Source organism: Pteropus alecto, unplaced genomic scaffold (genome assembly GCF_000325575.1).
Source record: "Pteropus alecto unplaced genomic scaffold, ASM32557v1 scaffold52, whole genome shotgun sequence".
NCBI classification, from domain to species: domain Eukaryota; kingdom Metazoa; phylum Chordata; class Mammalia; order Chiroptera; family Pteropodidae; genus Pteropus; species Pteropus alecto.
The window spans coordinates 2,950,021-2,968,806 of record NW_006433941.1 but is presented as its reverse complement, the minus strand read 5'-3'; the positions used below and the strand labels follow the sequence as shown (position 1 = coordinate 2,968,806).

The 18,786-nt window shown below is 34.8% G+C and overlaps 1 protein-coding gene across 2 annotated transcripts in view; it reads right to left on the bottom strand.

The window, feature by feature from the left end:
• Positions 1-845: 845 nt before the first annotated feature.
• The window catches only part of ZNF287 (zinc finger protein 287), a 20,401-nt gene continuing 2,460 nt past the window's right edge, over positions 846-18,786 (bottom strand). For both annotated transcript variants that reach the window (XM_025044407.1, XM_006908406.3), the window contains 4 exons: positions 18,549-18,649; positions 16,910-17,036; positions 16,366-16,452; positions 846-4,740 (listed from right to left, as the gene is read on the bottom strand). In XM_025044407.1, the coding sequence (XP_024900175.1) occupies positions 3,200-4,740; positions 16,366-16,452; positions 16,910-17,036; positions 18,549-18,649 (1,856 nt within the window). In that variant the 3' untranslated portion in view covers positions 846-3,199. The remainder of the gene's footprint in view (positions 4,741-16,365; positions 16,453-16,909; positions 17,037-18,548; positions 18,650-18,786) is intronic.

Sequence of the window (18,786 nt, the reverse complement as noted above, 5' to 3'; positions counted from 1 at the left end):
AAAACCAGATGGAAGTTTGTTGGTAACTAGGCTATCCATGTGCTGCCAAGGTCTCAGTCCACATATTGAACTGCAACAAGAAAAACATACCTTTACACTGGGAAAATATGTGGTTACCACTTTAATTTTGCATCACTGATAGTAAGTCAACCAGATAATAAGACTTTTGATGTGATGCAACATGACACACATCAGTGATGTGTTAATGTTAACAATGTTTAACCTGAACACATCAAGGCTATGGCTCTAATTGCTAATTTACAGAAACTATAGGAACAAGATAAACAAACCACTGATTTGTTAACTGATTTGATAAAAAAAAAAAAAAAAAACTGATTGTAAACAGTTAAATCCAGAATGTGAGATATACAAATGACCTACTCCATTTAAAAAAAAAGGTCCTGGAAAAAAAATCAAAGTTGCAAGACTGTTCTAGATGAAGCAGACGTAATCAAATGTAATGTGTGAAACTTGAATGGATTAACAGGGAAAATTTAAACATGGGCTAAGCATTAGATATTGGGAAATTACTGTTCATTTTTTGAGGTATGTAATGGTATTGTAGTTATGTAAAAGATTTTTTTATGAGATGCAGCATGCTTAAGTAGGGGTGAAATGTCATGTCTGCAAATTACTTTCCAATAGTTCAGAAAAATATGGCAAAATGTTAATTTTTAAATCTGGTTTGTTAGAATTGTTAGATATCGTTTGTTTTATTTAACTTCTCTGTATATCTGAACATCTACATAATAAAAAGTTGTGGAGAATAAGACTGTCTGCTAAAAAATAAATTTCATGTAGGCCAGACAACTGTAAAAGTGGGAAAAATACACAAAGATCTAGGATTTTCCATTATAATTCTGTCATTTTATAAGAGTATCAATAACTTCAGTGTATCAGTGGAAGACCTTATAAATGCATTATTTACATAAAACACATAAAGGCAGGAAATACAAATTAATGTAAAGAAAGGCGCTATAGACTATAATACTCCACACACTCATTCCAGGAGAAAAGTGTTGTGTAAGGTATGAAGTGGCATTATAAAAATTGCATCGTAAGTACAGTGGTTATTTTTTAACCTGATAACTATGGCATAAGCATAATTTGAGTATTATGCAACCTGGAGACAATCTGCACTTTGTGAAGGGTAATTCTATGACATCAAGGTTAATGAATGTGAGGACAAGGGAAAACAGCTTCTTGAAGAAAACACTCAATAAGAAAGCCTTGAAGATGTCTTTCCTTTGGAACCTGTTTGTAGGATGTTTGTATAAACAGTCAGGTCCAAATGAAGCCACGTAGTCATTACATGCTTAAATTTCTATTTATGGCGCCAGAATTTATGTTTTTCCTCATCTAGCTCAGGAAAACTTCTTGTGCAAAGATGTCCCACGATTTCTTAGGAATATCCCCATTGTTAAGTTTTGGGGATTCTGATTCTTCATTTTTAAGTAGTTGTTTTTACCAAATGACCAGTATTTGTTAAATATTTCTTTGCCCATATACACAAAAAACTCTTACCAATTTCACTCCATATCATTTAATTCTACCTTATTACCCAACTTATCTATCCATTAATGCAACAAACATATATTAACCACCTACTATATGCAAGGCACTGAAGAAATAAGAGCAAGGTGAAATCTCAGCTCTCAGAATATGGTCTTATATTCTGATAGTGGAATGCTGTGGATATTAAATGCAAAATATTTTTTTAACCTATTTCTATTTGCATTTCTACCAGTTTTCCTTTTATGTTGTTTAGGACAACAGTTACTACCGTTTAACAATTATTGCATCAATGCTTTTTCCAATGAAACTTTTTTTGAATATTTTAAAAATAAACTCCATTTTACTTATATCTATGAAAGAGTAACAATTCCAATTATTCCTTTAAAATCAGTCATTTCATTTTTCGTTTCTTAGAAACAGGCTGAATTACATCTTATTCAATTAGTCACTCCTATTAGGTAAACCAAGTCCAGTAACATTTCACGTTATAAGTTACCTACATATTCTTTCCTTACTATAGTTATGTCTTCATTTTTTCCCCCCTAACCCACTTTCTGCACTGGACTCTATTTTCATTTTTCTCACACTATTTAAATAGCTGCTTTTTGTTACTCGTCTTAGGATACAGGGTCACATTTGGCAATCCATTTTAGGTCTCTTATGCTCATTCCATGACATACTAGTTGAGCTCATGTCCTTACTTCATCTTTCATTGCTTTAGAAAATGTTCTGTTGCTTAATTCAGCTGCAATTTGCAGCACTATAGGAAGCCCTGAAAGGATCCAATTAGTAAGTTTGGGCCCTCAGCACATTAGGCACTCAAGAAACATGTGTTTCAATGGAAGAAATGGACTTCCTAAAGTAAAAGCTACAGGAGAATCACAAGTTATGAACCACAAGTTAGGAGTCAGGTGAAAAAACTGGGAACCGTATTCTGATTTCTTCCATCAGGATGACCAATGTCAAAACCTAGTGAAACTAAGGCAGTCTTAAAGATTAATTTAAGCTTGGGTGTTTAATTTTGGCCTGTTTAACTCAATTTGTACACATGTCTAAGAGTTAATACAGAACATTAGTTTTTCTATCCTAATAGATCATCTTTCATTCAAGTTCTCTTCTTTTAAAATTTCAGTATTTAAAGGAAAATATAATTAAATAGTGGCCACACAAATCTTTAAGATACTTATAATTTTTTTCAAACCTACTGGCTCCACATGGCAGTTATGGCATAACAGGAAAAGGGAAGTAAAAAAGGGGAAGGAACCCTTTACTTATTTAAGGCTTCAAAGTTAGGAAGAACTAAAGGCCTGAAAGCAGCTTTTCTATTATTCTCTAGTGTGAAATCTCTTACTTGATGGAAGCTTTCCCAAGTTACATTCATAAGGCCTCATTGAGAAGTACTTGAAATAGACTTAAGAGTTGTTGAGTTACAGGTTTCTGAGTACTTTTACTTTCACAGGAATCTTTCTGGAATGAATTAAACTGTTGTGAATTAATAATGAAGTTTCTTTCTTAAATTTCATATTAAATTTAAATAGGTTATATCCACATTACTAATTTTGATACTTCTGTTCAGTGATATCAAACATATATTGCACTTCTTTTGAATAATGTTTTAACACAGAGTACAAGATAAAACTTAAATGATTAAGTCGTAATACCTAAATGAAGTCTCCCACATTCATTAATTACGATGTTTGGCACCTGTATGAACACGCTGATGCTGAATAAGGTTTGTACTCTGGGTGAAGGTTTTACCACATATACGGCATGCATAGGGCTTCTCTCCTGTATGAATTCTCTGGTGTTGTATAAGGCATGTTCTCTGGCTAAAATCTTTATCACATTCATTGCATTTATAGGGTCTTTCTCCAGTATGCGTTCTCTGATGTTGATTAAGTGATGAGGAATAAATAAAAGCTTTCCCACATTCATTACATTTATAGGGTTTCTCTCCAGTATGAATCCTTTGATGCTGAGTAAGATTTGCACCCTGTCTATATGCTTTCCCACATATGGTGCATTTAAAGGGTTTTTCTCCATTATGAATCCTCTGATGTTGAGTAAGGTGTACACTCTGGCTGAATGCTTTCCCACACACGCTGCATTTATATGGTTTCTCTCCAGTATGTGTTCTGTGATGTTGAGTAAGGTTTGCACTCTGGCTGAAGGCTTTCCCACATATATTACATATATAGGATTTCTCTCCAGTGTGAGTAGTTTGATGTTGAATAAGAGTTGAGGAATGAGCAAAGGCTTTTCCACATTCATTACATTTATAACACTTCTCTCCAGAATGAATTCTCTGATGTCGAATAAGGTAAGTACTCTGACTAAATACTTTCCAACACTCATTGCATTTATATGGTTTCTTTCCAGTATGTATTTTTTGATGTTGAAGAAGGTGTGTACTCTGACTGAAAGTTTTCCCACACTCGTTGCATATATAAGGTTTTTCTCCAGTATGAACTCTCTGATGATTTATCAGTGATGAACTGTGGCTGAAGGTTTTACCACATTCCAAGCATTTGTATGGTTTCTCTCCAGTATGTGTCCTTTGATGTATAGTAAGGTGTGCACGCTGACTAAAGTCTTTTCCACAGTCATCACACTTATAAGGTTTCTCTCCTGTATGAATCCTCTGATGTATAGTAAGGTGTGCTCGCTGGCTGAAGGCTTTACCACACTGGTGGCATTCATATGGTTTTTCTCCAGTATGCATTCTCTGGTGTGCAATATATTCTTCACATTCATAAGATTTCTCTTTGGTATGGGTACTTTGGTGTTTCATGAGGGATGGGTTTTTCCTAAACTTTTTCCCACACACATTACATTTATAAGGCTTCTCTCCAGGATGAATTTTCCTATGTACAATACCATATGAGACATGACTGAAGGCTGCCCTACCTTCATTATATATCGAAGCTTTATTATCTAATTGGGTATCAAACTGTTTAATTAGGTTTGAATGCTTTCCAAAATTATTTCCATATATATCATATTTACGAAGATAATCTTCTGTACAATCATCTTCTTGTGAAAAAACTGTCTTCAAACTGAAATCGCTTTCATCAGTGGGAATTTTCCTGAAGGTATCTGTTGCCTGCCTCTCTAATTTATCTTCATAGTCATATGGTTCTTCCAATTTGACAGTCTGGGTTCCATCCGTTGTGAGTTTGGAAACATTTTTAACTGGATTACTATCTTGGGCTTTTGTTTCCCATTCTGAAATAAAAAGGATATAAAAAGTTTTCTTCTATTTGGAGAAAGAAAACTGCCAAAACAGAAAGAAAATAATGAACATGAAAAAAATACTTAAAAAGATTATGGCACTGACAACCTCATAACATGGTCCTTAAAGCTTGGGAAAGGAGAATAAAAGGGCAGAAAAACAAGACTAAATGGGAAAGAAGAGGCTCCTCATTGTTCAACACGGCACAGAGTAAATAAACTAGGTTAGGTCAGGTGACAGAGCTAAGAGAAGTGAAAACTGAATAAAATTGTGTGAAATTAAAAGAACAAAAATCAGAGTTGACACTAGAAAATGCTTGGGAGTAAGGTTAAATGAAAAAAGCAGTATCATAACTAGCATGAAAACTCACTAGAACTAGACAAATATTACAGAATGCTAACAATGAGATTATAGGTTTTAAAAAATATTTTATAATATTCAATAAATTGGCTATGTAACTTTTACTGCTGTTTAATACAGAAATGTAGTTACATTACTTTTACAGAAGAAAAAAATGAAAAACAACTTTCTCAAATCAGATTTGTTACTACCCCCCTAAAAAATGAGAATGTTAATGGACTGTGTAGGTAGATGTGTGTGCGTGTATATGCATGTACACATGTACACAGATACACAAATGATGAATAGTACCAGAAGCTGAATTTAACTTCTGTGTAATCAGAATCAGTCTAGGAGAGACTGTTCCATGTACCTGAAAAGGAAGTACTAAAGGTTATAATTAAGCTTATAGTAGCAAATATCAATGATGGCCATGAAGAAATTGCTATTATAAAGCATACATTCTTAAATCAATCAGTTAATTGAGAATTCATAAATTGAGATTAAGCAGGGCTTAAATATGTGTATATAACTAACCAGAAAGGATTGGTTAGAAGCAGTATCTTTTGGTCAATAGGGCTAAACAATGGTATAATAGTTCTAATAAGAGAGATCGGTGTTGACTCAGGTAACTGAGGAAAGCTTTGACGGGTAGAGGGAGGTATAATGTGAGTTGAACCTGAAGGAATGGCTAGGTCCTATATAAAGAACTATAAAAGTTCTGAGACAGGAATGGCCATTGAAGACCAACACTACTTTATCTGTGAATTATCAGTTTCCTGAAATATGACCGATTAGATATCCTAACCAAGGGTTCAACTTATTATACATCACAGAGCTGGTAAGAAAGTAAAATCCTCAGAGGCCAAAAATCAAGTAAAAACAAGAAGACAGGATATCAGCAAAAGTTAAAGTTGGTTGCCTGTGATAACTCCTCAGTCCTATTGAGGACTTTAAGCTTCCACTTTGAGGGTTACAGGGGCTCAGGGGCCGGAAGACAAAGCCTGGAGCCCAACCAAGGAGAGAAGGCTGATAGGAGTCTGCACACTCTGTGTAAGGACAGGCTAGAAAAACAAATAAAACCAAAAAAAACCTCACCTCAACAGAAGGAAGAAAGAATTTGCCTTTTTCAGTCTTGGTGTTCTTTGGTAGGAGAAAAATCTACCTTCAGAATACATAACCATAAAATGCTCCCTCTTGTGGATTTACAACCCTAATTTATACTACCTGAATAAAAGGCTCATGCTGAGAAGTCAACTTAAAGTGTTTCCAGACTGGCAATACCTCTCAGAAGACTATTCTGACTCTAGTCCAGGCTTATGCCATGTATGTTTTCTCATTGTGCCATGTATGTTTTCTCATTGTTTCGAATGTGCTATAGGTACATTTTGCGTCATGTTTGCCAATCAAGGCAAATAGAGCCATAAATTATGAGAAGAATTAGCTTTTCAAGTAGTGTGATGTTTATAATACCTAATGGCCAGATGAAGTTAAAAAAAGGCTAAAATTTAAATCAGATAAACTTTAAAAAAGTGAAGCAATTTGGTCTAAGGTAGCATATATATTCTGCCATTATTGTTTAATGTATTGTTAATGATGAATTCTAGCCATCAATATTGGTAGACACACTAAAAGTCAGTGCTTTAATTTAAAAAAGGACAGGAAAGCAAAATACAAAAGAGTATGGCATACATCTTTTGTATACAAAAGGAAATCGAAGACTATTTATGACTTATTTCAGCAAAGAGAATCACAGGAAGGATAAACCAAAGACAAATGAATATGGTTAACTATAGGGAGTAGTTAAATGGGAATAGAATAGATGAAGATGTACACCTTTCTACATAGCTTTCATTTCTGAACCACGTTAGTGTTTTTATATATTCAAAAATGTAAAAATTAAAGAATCAAAATCCAAAAAAAACACTAAAACTGACACAAATAGAATCGAAAAAATGGTATATGTTCAGATACCCAGAAGGAAGAATTCAAGTAACTTTTGAACCCAGTATTCTGTATACCCTTAATGAAATACATTCTAAGGACAAAAAGGGTCTGTGAAGAAACTGAACTTACAGAGTTTATTATTGGTACTGATATTAATATAATTCTGAAAACATCTTTGTGTGTATTATATTATACAACAAATGGGTAAATATACTTACTGATGTTTTTGGGAACCAGGTTACTCATTGTATGGGAAAGGAAATACAAAATGGAATATAGGAAGATATGAAGTGAAATTAAGAGTTATCAGTGAAAACTTATGAGTAAAAAACCCCCCAAAACTATATATACATATACATACATATTTCCCAGCTCTATCCACTGAATAGGTCTAGAGGCAATGGTATCCATTGTAGTGAGCACACTTACTGCCCAGATCCTAGTTTCTAAATACGATTTCTCATTAAAATGAACCATGGTTCAGAACTTAGAGAACTTCCAGGTCTAAGGTAGGCCTAAGGTAGGCCAGAAAGCAAGGGAATTCTCAAAGACTAATGGGGACATCTCAAAAGGACACTGGACTTAGTTTGAAATACTCCCATTAAGGCAGTCCATGATGGTGGTGATGTTGGAAGATCCTGAACTCACCTCCACCCACAAAGACACCAAATCTACAGCTATATATGCAATAATTCCTTCTGAAAAAGACCTGAAACTAGCTAAACAGCTGCTTTACATCAAAAAAGAAAAGGGCCACACTGAGGTGGGTAGGAGAGGCTGAGATGTGGTCTTGCCAAAAACCCCACCCCTGGCATGGTGACCCATAATTGGGAGGGATCTCACAAATCTGGAGCCTCTCCTTGAGGAGCAAAGAGTTTGTACCCCATATCAGGCACCCTAAATCTTAAGATCAGTCCTAAAAACACTTGGCTTTGAAAACCACAAGGCCCAGGGGGCTGTAGCACACTGAAAGACAGCTCTCGAAAAGCTCATGTGCAAACTTACTCTCCCCAAAGCCCAGGGCAGAGGGAGCAGTTTGGAAGCACCCAGACTGTATGTGAAGGAGATTCATCTGCTAATCTTAAAGCATCTGCTGAAGGGTCAGGGGACTGTAGGAATTCTCTTTGGAGACAGAGGCACTGGTGGACATTTTTGCATTCTCCTTATGCCATGCTTCACAGTGCCATTATCTCCTGGAAGGGAGCTTTTGCACACATCTGGTACCCTGGTTCTTTTATATCTGGTGCCCCAGTTTTTATAATGGCAACCCAGGGGATACCCCTTGAGTACCTGGATCTGGAAGCCATGGAATTGTATTCTTGGGTCCCACAGGACTGTAATAATCAGAGAATTCTTGGCAGGCTACCACCCCCAAGGCACTTCAGACAGGAAATTGAAACACAATCCCAGTCTTTCTGTGACAGATCCCTATTTACTTGTCTCAAAGCTTCAGCCTGAAGGATAGCTTTCAAGAATGCCACACGTCTAGAGGCCACGAAGTGCTCTCAGGGAACATAGGCCAGGTGATGCCATCTTTGCACTCTCCCTCCTCTGCCTTGCTACAGCTCACTAGTACCTCCCAGTAAGGAGCTCACGCACTCCTCTGGAGGTCTGATTTTTGAAAATGTTCCAAAGGAGACACTCCCATATCGCCTGATCTGGAGGCCAGCAGGGTTTACAATTGTGGTCCTGAAGGACTGTATATATTTGTATAACTTAAAAGCTGCTGCCTGAGGATCTGGCTTCCAACCTGCCTGAAACTAGGTGCTGACTAATATCCCTCACTCTGGAACACTGACAGGTCTTGGCACACCCTCAACAAATGGAGCTATTAAAAAGAAATCAGGATGCTTAGATGATCACAAAGGTTCAAGAGACAACTGAGAACTAAGGTAAGGCTTGACAATAAGGTTCATCTTCTATACAAAGCCACTCCTTCAAGACTAGAAGAGGTAGCTGTTTTGCCTAATACATAGAAACAGAGAGTCACACAAAGTGAGAAAACAAAGGAATGTGTTCCAAATGAAAGAACAAAGAAAAAACCTCAGAAACAAAACTTAATGAAATAAAGGTAAGTAATTTACCTGATAAAGAGTTCAAAGTACTGGTCATAAAGATGCTCAATGAACTTGGGAGAATGAATGAATGAACATAGTGAGAACAGAGACAGAAAAATATAAGAAAGTACAAAACAGAAGTCGCAATATACAATAACTGAAAAATACAATAACTAAAAAACACACTAGAGCAGTTCAAAGCAGATAAGTGAAGCAGAAGAAAGCATCAACGATCTTGAAGACAAGGCAGTGGAACTCACCCAAACAGACCAGCAAAAAGGAAAAATTTTTAAAAGTGAAGATAACTCAAGAGGCTTATGGGACAACATCAACCAGGATAACAATTGCAGAATAGGGGTCCCAGAAGAAGAAGAGAAAGGGGCAGAAAAGTTACTTGAAGAAATAGTGGCTTAAAACTTCCCTAAGCTAGGGAAGAAAACAGACATCCAGATCCAGGAAGCCAAGAGAGTTACAAATAAGATGACCCCAGTGAGATCCACATATCAGTACACCTTATAATTAAAATGTCATAAGTTAAAAAGATAGAGAATCTTAAAAGCAGTGAGAGAAAAAAAACTTGTTATCTATAAGAGAACACCAATAAGACTATCAATAGACTTTTCAGCAGAAAGTTTGCAGGCCAGAAGGGTGTGATATAGTTACATGATTATTCAAAGTACTAAAAGGAAAAACGTCCTACCAAGAATACCTGGCAAAGTAATCATTCAGAATTGAATAACAGTTAGAGTTTTCCAGACAAGCTAACGAAACTCTTCTTCACTAAACCAGACTTACAAGAAATACCAGACTTACAACAAAGGGACTTCATTAAGCTGAAAAGAAAATAACAAGAAATACATATGAAAGTACAAATCTCACTGGTAAAGGTAAATATATGGTAAAGGTAGTGGATTAATCATATATAAAGCTAGTATATAAGTTAAAAGAAAAAGTAAAAATAAACATAACTACAATAACTAAAGAATACACAAGATAAAAATATGTAAATGTGACATCAAAAACAAACATGGGGGGTAGTAAAAATGTAGTTTTAGAATGTGTTCAAACTTAAGTTGTTATCAATATAAAACAGACTTATAAATATAGGTTGTTATATGTAAGCCTCATGGTGACCACAAAACCTTTAATAGATAAACTAAAGATAATGAGAAAGAAATCAAGCATAACACTAATGAAAGTTGTCAAATCACAAAGAGAGCAAAAGATGAAAAAATAGAAAAGAACTATAAAACATCCACAAAACAATTAACAAAATGGCAAAAAGCACATACCAATCAATAATTACTTTCAATGTAAATGAACTAATTCTCCAATCAAATGATAGAGGGTGGTTAATAGATAAAAGAATCAGACAAACAAGACCTGTCTACAAGACCTACAAGACTTACTTCAAATGTAAGGGCATATACAGACTGAAAGTGAAGGGATGGAAAAAGATATTCCATGCAAATGGAAATAAAAAAAAAGCTGAGATAACTAAACTTACATCAGACAAAATATATTTTAAAAAAGACTGTAATACGACAAAGAAGGGCATTACGTAATGATAAAGGGAGCAATCCAACAAGAGGATATAACATCCATAAATATTCATACACCCAACAAATAGCACTTAAATATGTGACAAAAATATTAACAGACCTAAAGAGAGAGACAAACAGCAATAGAATATAGTAGATGACGTCAAATATCACTTACATCATAGATACATTATCCAAACAGAAAATCAATAAATAAACACTGGCCTTAAATGGCACATTAGAGCAGATGAATAACTGATATATATATATTAGAACAGTCCATCCAAAAGCAGCAGAATACACATTCTTCTCAAGTGCATACAGAACATTCTCCAGGATAGATCATATGTTAGGCCACAAAACAAGTCTTAAAAAATTTAAGAAAATTAAAATCATTATCAAGCATTTTTTTCGACCACAGTGGTTTAAAACTAGAAGGCGATTACAAGAAACTAGAAAAATCACAACTAGGTGGGGATTAAATAATATGCTAATGAACAACCAGTGGGTTAACGAAGGAATCAGAAGAGATAACAAAAAACACCTTGAGACAAACAAAAATGGAAGCAACATACCAAAATTTATGGGATGGGGCGAAAGCAGTTCTAAGAGGGAAGTTTACAGTGAGATGAGCTTACTTCAAAAAACAAGAAAAACCTCAAATAAACAACCTAACTTTACACTTCAAAGAACTAGGAAAAGAACAAATGAAGCCCAACATTTAGTAGAAGGAAATACAGATTAGAGTGAAAATAAATGAAATAGAGAGTAAAAAGACAACAAAAAGGTCAGTAAAACTAGGAGCTGATTCTCTGAAAAGATAAACAAAATACATGAACCTATGAACTTTTAGTTAGATTCCCCAAGAAAAAAAGAGGGTTCAAATAATCAGAAATGAAAGAGACATTACAACTAAAACCACAGAAACACAAAGGATCATAAGAGATTACTATGAGCAATTATATGCCAAGAAATTAGACAATCACAAGAAATGGATAAATTCCTAGAAACATACAACCTTATAAGACAAAAAAAAAAAAAAAAGAAAAAAAAAGAAAAGAAAATCTGAATAGACTGATTATTAGTAAGGAGATAAGGAGATTGAATCAGTAATCAAAAACCTCCCAACAAACAGAAGTCCAGCACCAGATGGTTTCATTAGTGAATTCCAAAAATTTGAAAAGGCGGAAACACTTCCAAACACATCTTACAAGGCCAGCATTACCCTCATGCCAAAACCTAACAAGGACACCATAGGAAAGGAAAATTACAGGCCAATATCTGTGATGAATATAGATGTAAAAATCCTCAACAAAATATCTGCAAACTGAGTTCAACAATATATTAAAGGGATGATACACCATGATCAAGTGGGATTTAGTCCAGGGATGCAAGGCTGATTCAACATCTGCAAATCAATCAATGTGATACACCACATTAACAAAATGAAGAATAAAAATCATATGATCATGTAAATAGACGCAGAAAAAGCACATAACAAAATTCAATATCCTTTGATGATAAAAGCTCTCAACAAAGTGGGTCTAGGGGGAACGAATATACCTGAATTTAATAAAGACAATATATGACAAGCCCACAGCTAATATCATACTCAGCTAATAAGCTCAATGGTGAAAAGCTGACAGCTTTTCCTTTAAGATCAAGAACAAAACAAGAATGCCCGCCCACTCTACCACTTTTATTGAACATAGTATTCTAAGTCCTAGCCAGAGCAATAAGGTAAGAAAACGAAATAAAAGGCACCCAAATTGAAAAAGAAGAAATAAAACTGTCACTATTTGCAGATGACATGATTTTATATACAGATAAACCTAAAGACTCCACCAAAAACTGTCAGAATAAACAAATTCAGTAAAGTTGCAGGATACAAAATTGATGTACAAAAATCTGTTGTTTCTATATAATAACAACTATCAGAAAGAGAAATTAAAGAAATAATCCCATTTACAATGGCATAATAAAGAATAAAATACCTAGGATTAAAATTAATCAAAGAGGTAAAAGACCTGTGCACTGAAAACAGTAAGACACTGCCGAAAGAAAGTGAAGATAGATAAATGGAAAGGTATTCCATGCTTATGGATCGAGAGTCAATACTGTTAGAATGTCCATACCATCCAAAGCAATCTACAGATTCCATGCAACCCCTATCAAAATTCCAATGGCATTTTTCACAGAAATAGAACAAGCCATCCTAAAATTTGTGTGGAACCACAAAAGACCCCAAATAGCCAAAGCAAACTTGAGAAGGAACAATAGTAGAGGCATTGTGATCCTGATTTCAAACTCTATTACAAAGCTGTAGTAATCAAAACCGTATGGTGCTGGCATAAAAACAGACACATAAATCAATGCAACAGAATAGAGAGCTCATAAATAAACTCATACGTATATATAGTCAATAAAGCTATGACAAAAAAAGCAGATGATACAATGGGAAAGGACAGTCTCTTCAGTAAGTGGTACAGGGAAAACTGGACTGGCATGTACAAAAGAATGAAACTAGATTACTATCTCACACAAAAATTAACTCAAAATGGATTAAAGACTTGAATGTAAGCCCTGAAGCCATAAAACTCTTTGAAGAAAACATAGGTGGTAAGCAACTTGACACTGGTCTTGGCAATGATGTTTTGAATTTGACTTCAAAAGCAAAGTAAACAGAAGCAAAAACAAACAAGTGAAACTACATCAAACTAAAAAGTTTATGCACAGCAAAGGATATCAACAAAATGATAAAGCAACCTGCTTTTTTAGAGAAAATGGGAGAAAACATCTGTAAATCATATATCCAATAAGGGATTAATATCCAAAATATATAAAGAACTCATAATTCAATAGCAAACAAAACAAAACAAAAAACCCAAATATGATTGAAACATGGGCAGAGAACCTGAATAGACATTGTCTCAAAGACATACAGATAGATGGTCAACATCACTAATCACCAGGGAAATGAAAATCAAAACCACAATGAGATAGCACTTCACACCTGTTAGAATGTCTATTATCAAAAAGACAAGAAATAACAAGTATTGGTGAGGAAGTCGACTGTTGGTGAGAATGTAATTGGTGTACCCACTATAAAAAAATAGTATGCAGGTTCCTCAAAAAATTAAAATCAGAACTACCGTATGATCCAGCAATTCTACTTCTTTGGGTATTTATCCAAAGAACACAAAAACATTAATTTGAAAAGATATATGCACCCCCATGTTCATGGCAACATTACTGTAATAGCCAAGATATGGAAACAACCTAAGTGTCTATCAATGGATGAATGGATAAAGAAAATGTAGTATATACTACAGTGGAATACTACTCAGCCATTTAAAAAAAATGGAATCTTGTCAGTTACAACAAAATGGATGGGCCTTGAGGGCATTATGCTAAGTGAAATAAATCTGACAGAGAAAGACAATATATGATTTCACTTATATGTGGAACCTAAAAATAAACAAAGAAAAACAAAAAACAAAAAAGAGGGCTCATAGATAGGAAGAAAGACTGGTGGTTGCCAGAGGGGAGGGGGTACAGGGGGTGAGCGAAATGAGCGAAGGGGATCAAAAGGTACAAACTTTCAGTTATAAAGTAAATAAATCCTGGGGATGTAATGTACAGCATGGTGACTATACTTAATAATACTATAATGAATATCGAAGAGTTGCTAAGAGAGTAAATCTTAAAAGTTCTCATCACAAAAAAACTTGTAACTATGTATGGTTACAGGTGGTAACTAGATTTATTGTGGTGATAATTTTGCAGCATATACACATATCGAATCATGATGCTGTATACCTGAAATTAATATATGTTTATCAATTATACCTCAATTTTTTAAAAAAAGTCTCCCATTGCTCAAATTTGGGACAACTGAGCATTAAAAACAAACATGAAGTAACCCCAAAAGCTGGAAACAATGTACTAATAACACACTGAATTTTTAAAAATTCTAGTAGTCCATAGTGATCTATATATACCACGTAAAAATGGGTTGAGAGGAGGGATAGCTATTATTTATAGAAGAGTGCTATTAATCATTTGGAAGAAATGGCTGAATTAGAAAATCACATTTTGCAACTGGCAATGTAATAAAGCAAGGATCATTAGTGGATGCTAAAAACTTTGAATAAATGGTTTTCAGGGAATAGAATAGTCATATGGCCTCTAAGTATCAATTCACAGATTACTTACTAATTGAAAAAATATACCTTTAAAATAGAGAGATCTGATAGATAGCACCTTAACCAGACTGAAGATCAGTAATGAGACAATGTTTAATCTGAATCTAATCATGAGTAAACAATCAGGCAACTCTAAACTGTGGATCATTCTAAAATTAAAAAACCTGGACTGGATCTTTCAAAAAATGTCAGTATCATGAAAGGGTAAAGAAAAGAAAAAAAAAAAAAGGCTGAGGAACAGTTCTGATTAAAAGGGATTAACATACAAGATAACCAAGTGGAACATGTGATTCCTGACTGGATCCTGAACGGGGAGAAAAACATCTATAAAGAATATTTGAGGACAGCTGGAGAAATCTGAGTAATTGACTATACATTAGATAACATTATTGTATAAATGTTAAATATATGAAGTGAGAGAATGGTGTTGCTCTTATGCAGAACATTCATGGTTTTAGAAGATATATGCAGAAACATTCAGGCATGAGGTCATGATAGCTTCAACTAACTTTCAAATGTTTGAAAACAAAGTATATGTATGTGTATGTAGAGATAAGGCAAAAGTGGCTAAATGATGATAATTTGTGATTTTAGGTAAAAAATATATAGGTGTTCAATATACTGTTCCCGCAACTTTTCTGCAGGTTTGAAATCTTTCAAAATGAAGTTGTTGTGAAGGAAGGAATGGGAACAACCAAAAAGACCATCAATACGAAACAGATTCAGTAAAATGAGACGCAATAAAACTTGATGCAGGTATTTAAAAAAACAAGGAAACTCTTCACATACACATTTGGAACCCTTAACAAGATATTCATTTAAGAAATAATAGCCAAGTACAAAACTGTGTGTACAGTATGCTACCATTTATATTAGAAAATGGAGAAAAATATTTTCATATTGACTTTATAGGCAAACGAAACAAAATAAACCCATGAAAGGATAAACTGGAAATAACAGTGCTTGTGTGTTGAGAATATATAGGAGCCGGGTGAATGTGGTATACATATGGGACACTTCTGTCTGGCTTTATATAAAATATATTTTATGTGTTAAAAAGATCTGCTCTTGTCGTTATTCTTTTAAATTAGAAATTTTTAACACAAGGTTTGAGTTAGGAAAGTGGAGGCAGGGGCTAGAGAGTTTTGTCAGTAAACAGAATAAAAGAAACTCAAAAAAGAAGTTAAGAAGGTTTGAAATTTAAGACTTTAGGAGACATTCGTGCATGCTTAAATATCGAGGGAACAATGGCACAATGAAAGCCCCAAAAAGCTCTAAGGGATAGGATTCAAGGGTCATGGAGAAGTATAAAATGAGATGGGAAAGGTATAAAAACAATGTTTAGAAAATCTCTTCCTGAAGATGGCCTCTGCAAAGAAGTGATGCCAAAAAGGTCAGTGTTCTTGACAGACTGGGATGTCTTTGTGGAAAGTGACTTGGCCATATTTAAAAATATATCTCAGCACACTTACTTAGGATAATATAGGCTCTTAAGTGTGAAAATAGTCATCTGCTGGTTATTCTCTCACCTGGACTAGGGCCTTCTAAGATTTCTTTTATCACCATCCATGGTTCTTCCAATATGGGAATCACAGTTGGTCTGTACACTGTAAGTCCTGTTCAGGAGGAATATAATGAGTTTTATCCTGGAGATAAACATTTGTTCAAATTTTATTACCTGACTTATGACAGACTTCTACAAGAAAACAATGGTTTGTGGACATGACCTAATGAACAGGTTGTTGTCCTTTTCAGACTAGGATAAAAGTTTCCTGCCAACCTGGAAGATATGTGCACAGAGATCATCGGATAAGTAGAAAATGGGCAAGGCACAGCATCAGGTGGTGGCCCTGTGAAGCTGTGCATCATAGTTTTTCAATAATATTTCACTTAGAAACCTTTCATTTGGGAAAAGGAGTAGAATATAGCCATTTCTGTGCCCAAACGGGATGCGCAAACTCATCTCTAGGCCCCATTCTTAGCAAAGTACTTTAGAAGTCTAACCCACTTTTTAACACAGGAAAGATACTCTGGTGGGTATGCCTGCTGGGAGGAGAGGGTGTAGATGCTTACCTAGAGAAACCATGTTCCAATAGTTCTGTAATGTCACAGTCTTGTACAATTCCTTCTGTACAGGACGCATCAGCTCCCAGTCCTCCTGGGTGATATCCACAGCCACATCTTTGAATGTCATTGATTCCTAAAACATCAAATATAACTTAACTTGGTTCAAGAAATAGTAGGAAGGGAATAGTGGTAATACCAGGTGTGTTTGTGGTGGAGAAAATCATAGAATCTTGAGTTTTAGTAGGACCCTAATGGTTATCTAGTAAAAATCTTGACCCAGTGTATGGATGAGCAAACCTGAATGGCCCTAATTCTGAAAATAAAGAATTAATCATTTTCAGTTGCCACTAGTACATTTATTGGTGGTGCAATCCTAAAGAAGAAAGGATTGTGAATATATATGACACAGAGCTGAATGATTTTGCTTTTCAAGCTTTGCCTTAAGAATAAATTCAACGTGTCATAATTTGAAATTGAAAGGTATTATGTGTACTCTATGATAAAATGAAGAGCCCTTCCTTTTTTTTTTCCATACTGTCGAACTGCTGTACTTTTAAATATATTTTGTATCTTTGTTGTTCTTTGTTCTGTTAAAAATATTGATTATTCTTACATGTTTTTCAAATAACGTTTCTTTAAAAAAATTATATTGGGTTTTGAAACACATTAAGCTTATAATTTAAGAACTGACAGTTTTACAATATTCGAGACTTCTTTCATGTCCTATAAAATGATACAGGGCATGAAGATACTGCAAAATTTAGAGGATGCTTAGTCCTAGCTCTTTAAATCTGAGAGGACAATACTGTCAATGGAATCTTTTTATTTAGAGGATGCTTAGTCCTAGCTCTTTAAATCTGAGAGGACAATACTGTCAATGGAATCTTTTTATTTCATTTTTCTATATTTTTATGTACATGTAAAAAAATGATTAACCTTTGTATGCCATTTTCTGTAGCAGTCACTTTATTATTGTTTTTAACAGTTTTACCCTTGAGTTTATTAGTTTTTTCAGGTCAATGTTCATAATACCTATAAATAATAACTTTATACCAGTTCCCGGTTTAAGACCATGCATATTTTTATAGCAAACTTTTAAGGTGGCCTGAGTTGCTCTTCCTTAAAATAACAGACTCATGAGCAATAGTATTACCACACGGCCTTTAATTACTTGTTAATGAGGAAAAATATTAGTAACTACTTTTTATCCTACTGTGATCTTATTGATCCAGGCTAACAAGTCTCATATTTAATCCTCAGAATTTAAGAATATTTTTAAATATTAGAGTTGAATAACTCAGGCTAATAGTGGTTAAGTATCTTGCACCAAATTACATGTTCAATGGCAGAACTAGGAACTCCACCTAGATCCATCTGGCTGTGTAGATCAATCCTTTAACCTCAATGTGATATTGCTGCCTTAAAGTCAAAAAGTGAGGAAAGGCATATCAAAGGAAGGCAATACATCCCATTTCTTACAGGGGGCAATCACTGACCTTAACAGGCCAAGGTGACCTAAGGAGAAAAACTGACACTTAGGTCCTTGATAGGACTTCTGGGGTCAGAGAAGTTAGAGGGACAGGATAGAAAATGTCTTCACACACCATGAAGACATTTTAAAATCACAGAAGAAACTAAAACTCACTTTGGTTACCAAGTCATTTAGCCACCCTGCCCGGAAAGTATGTCTTCCTTTGGGGTCTTCCTCTGGGGTCTCTTGGGAAAGGGCAGAGTTCTGAGGAGCAGCTAGGGAAGAGAAAGAGACCAAGGTGGAGATTAGTGCTATTTGAACAGCCTAGGAAAACATCACCAAATAGATATCTACACTTTCTTAAAGTGAGAAGTCAGAGGAAACCAAACACAGCACCCCTACTTTAAAGAAT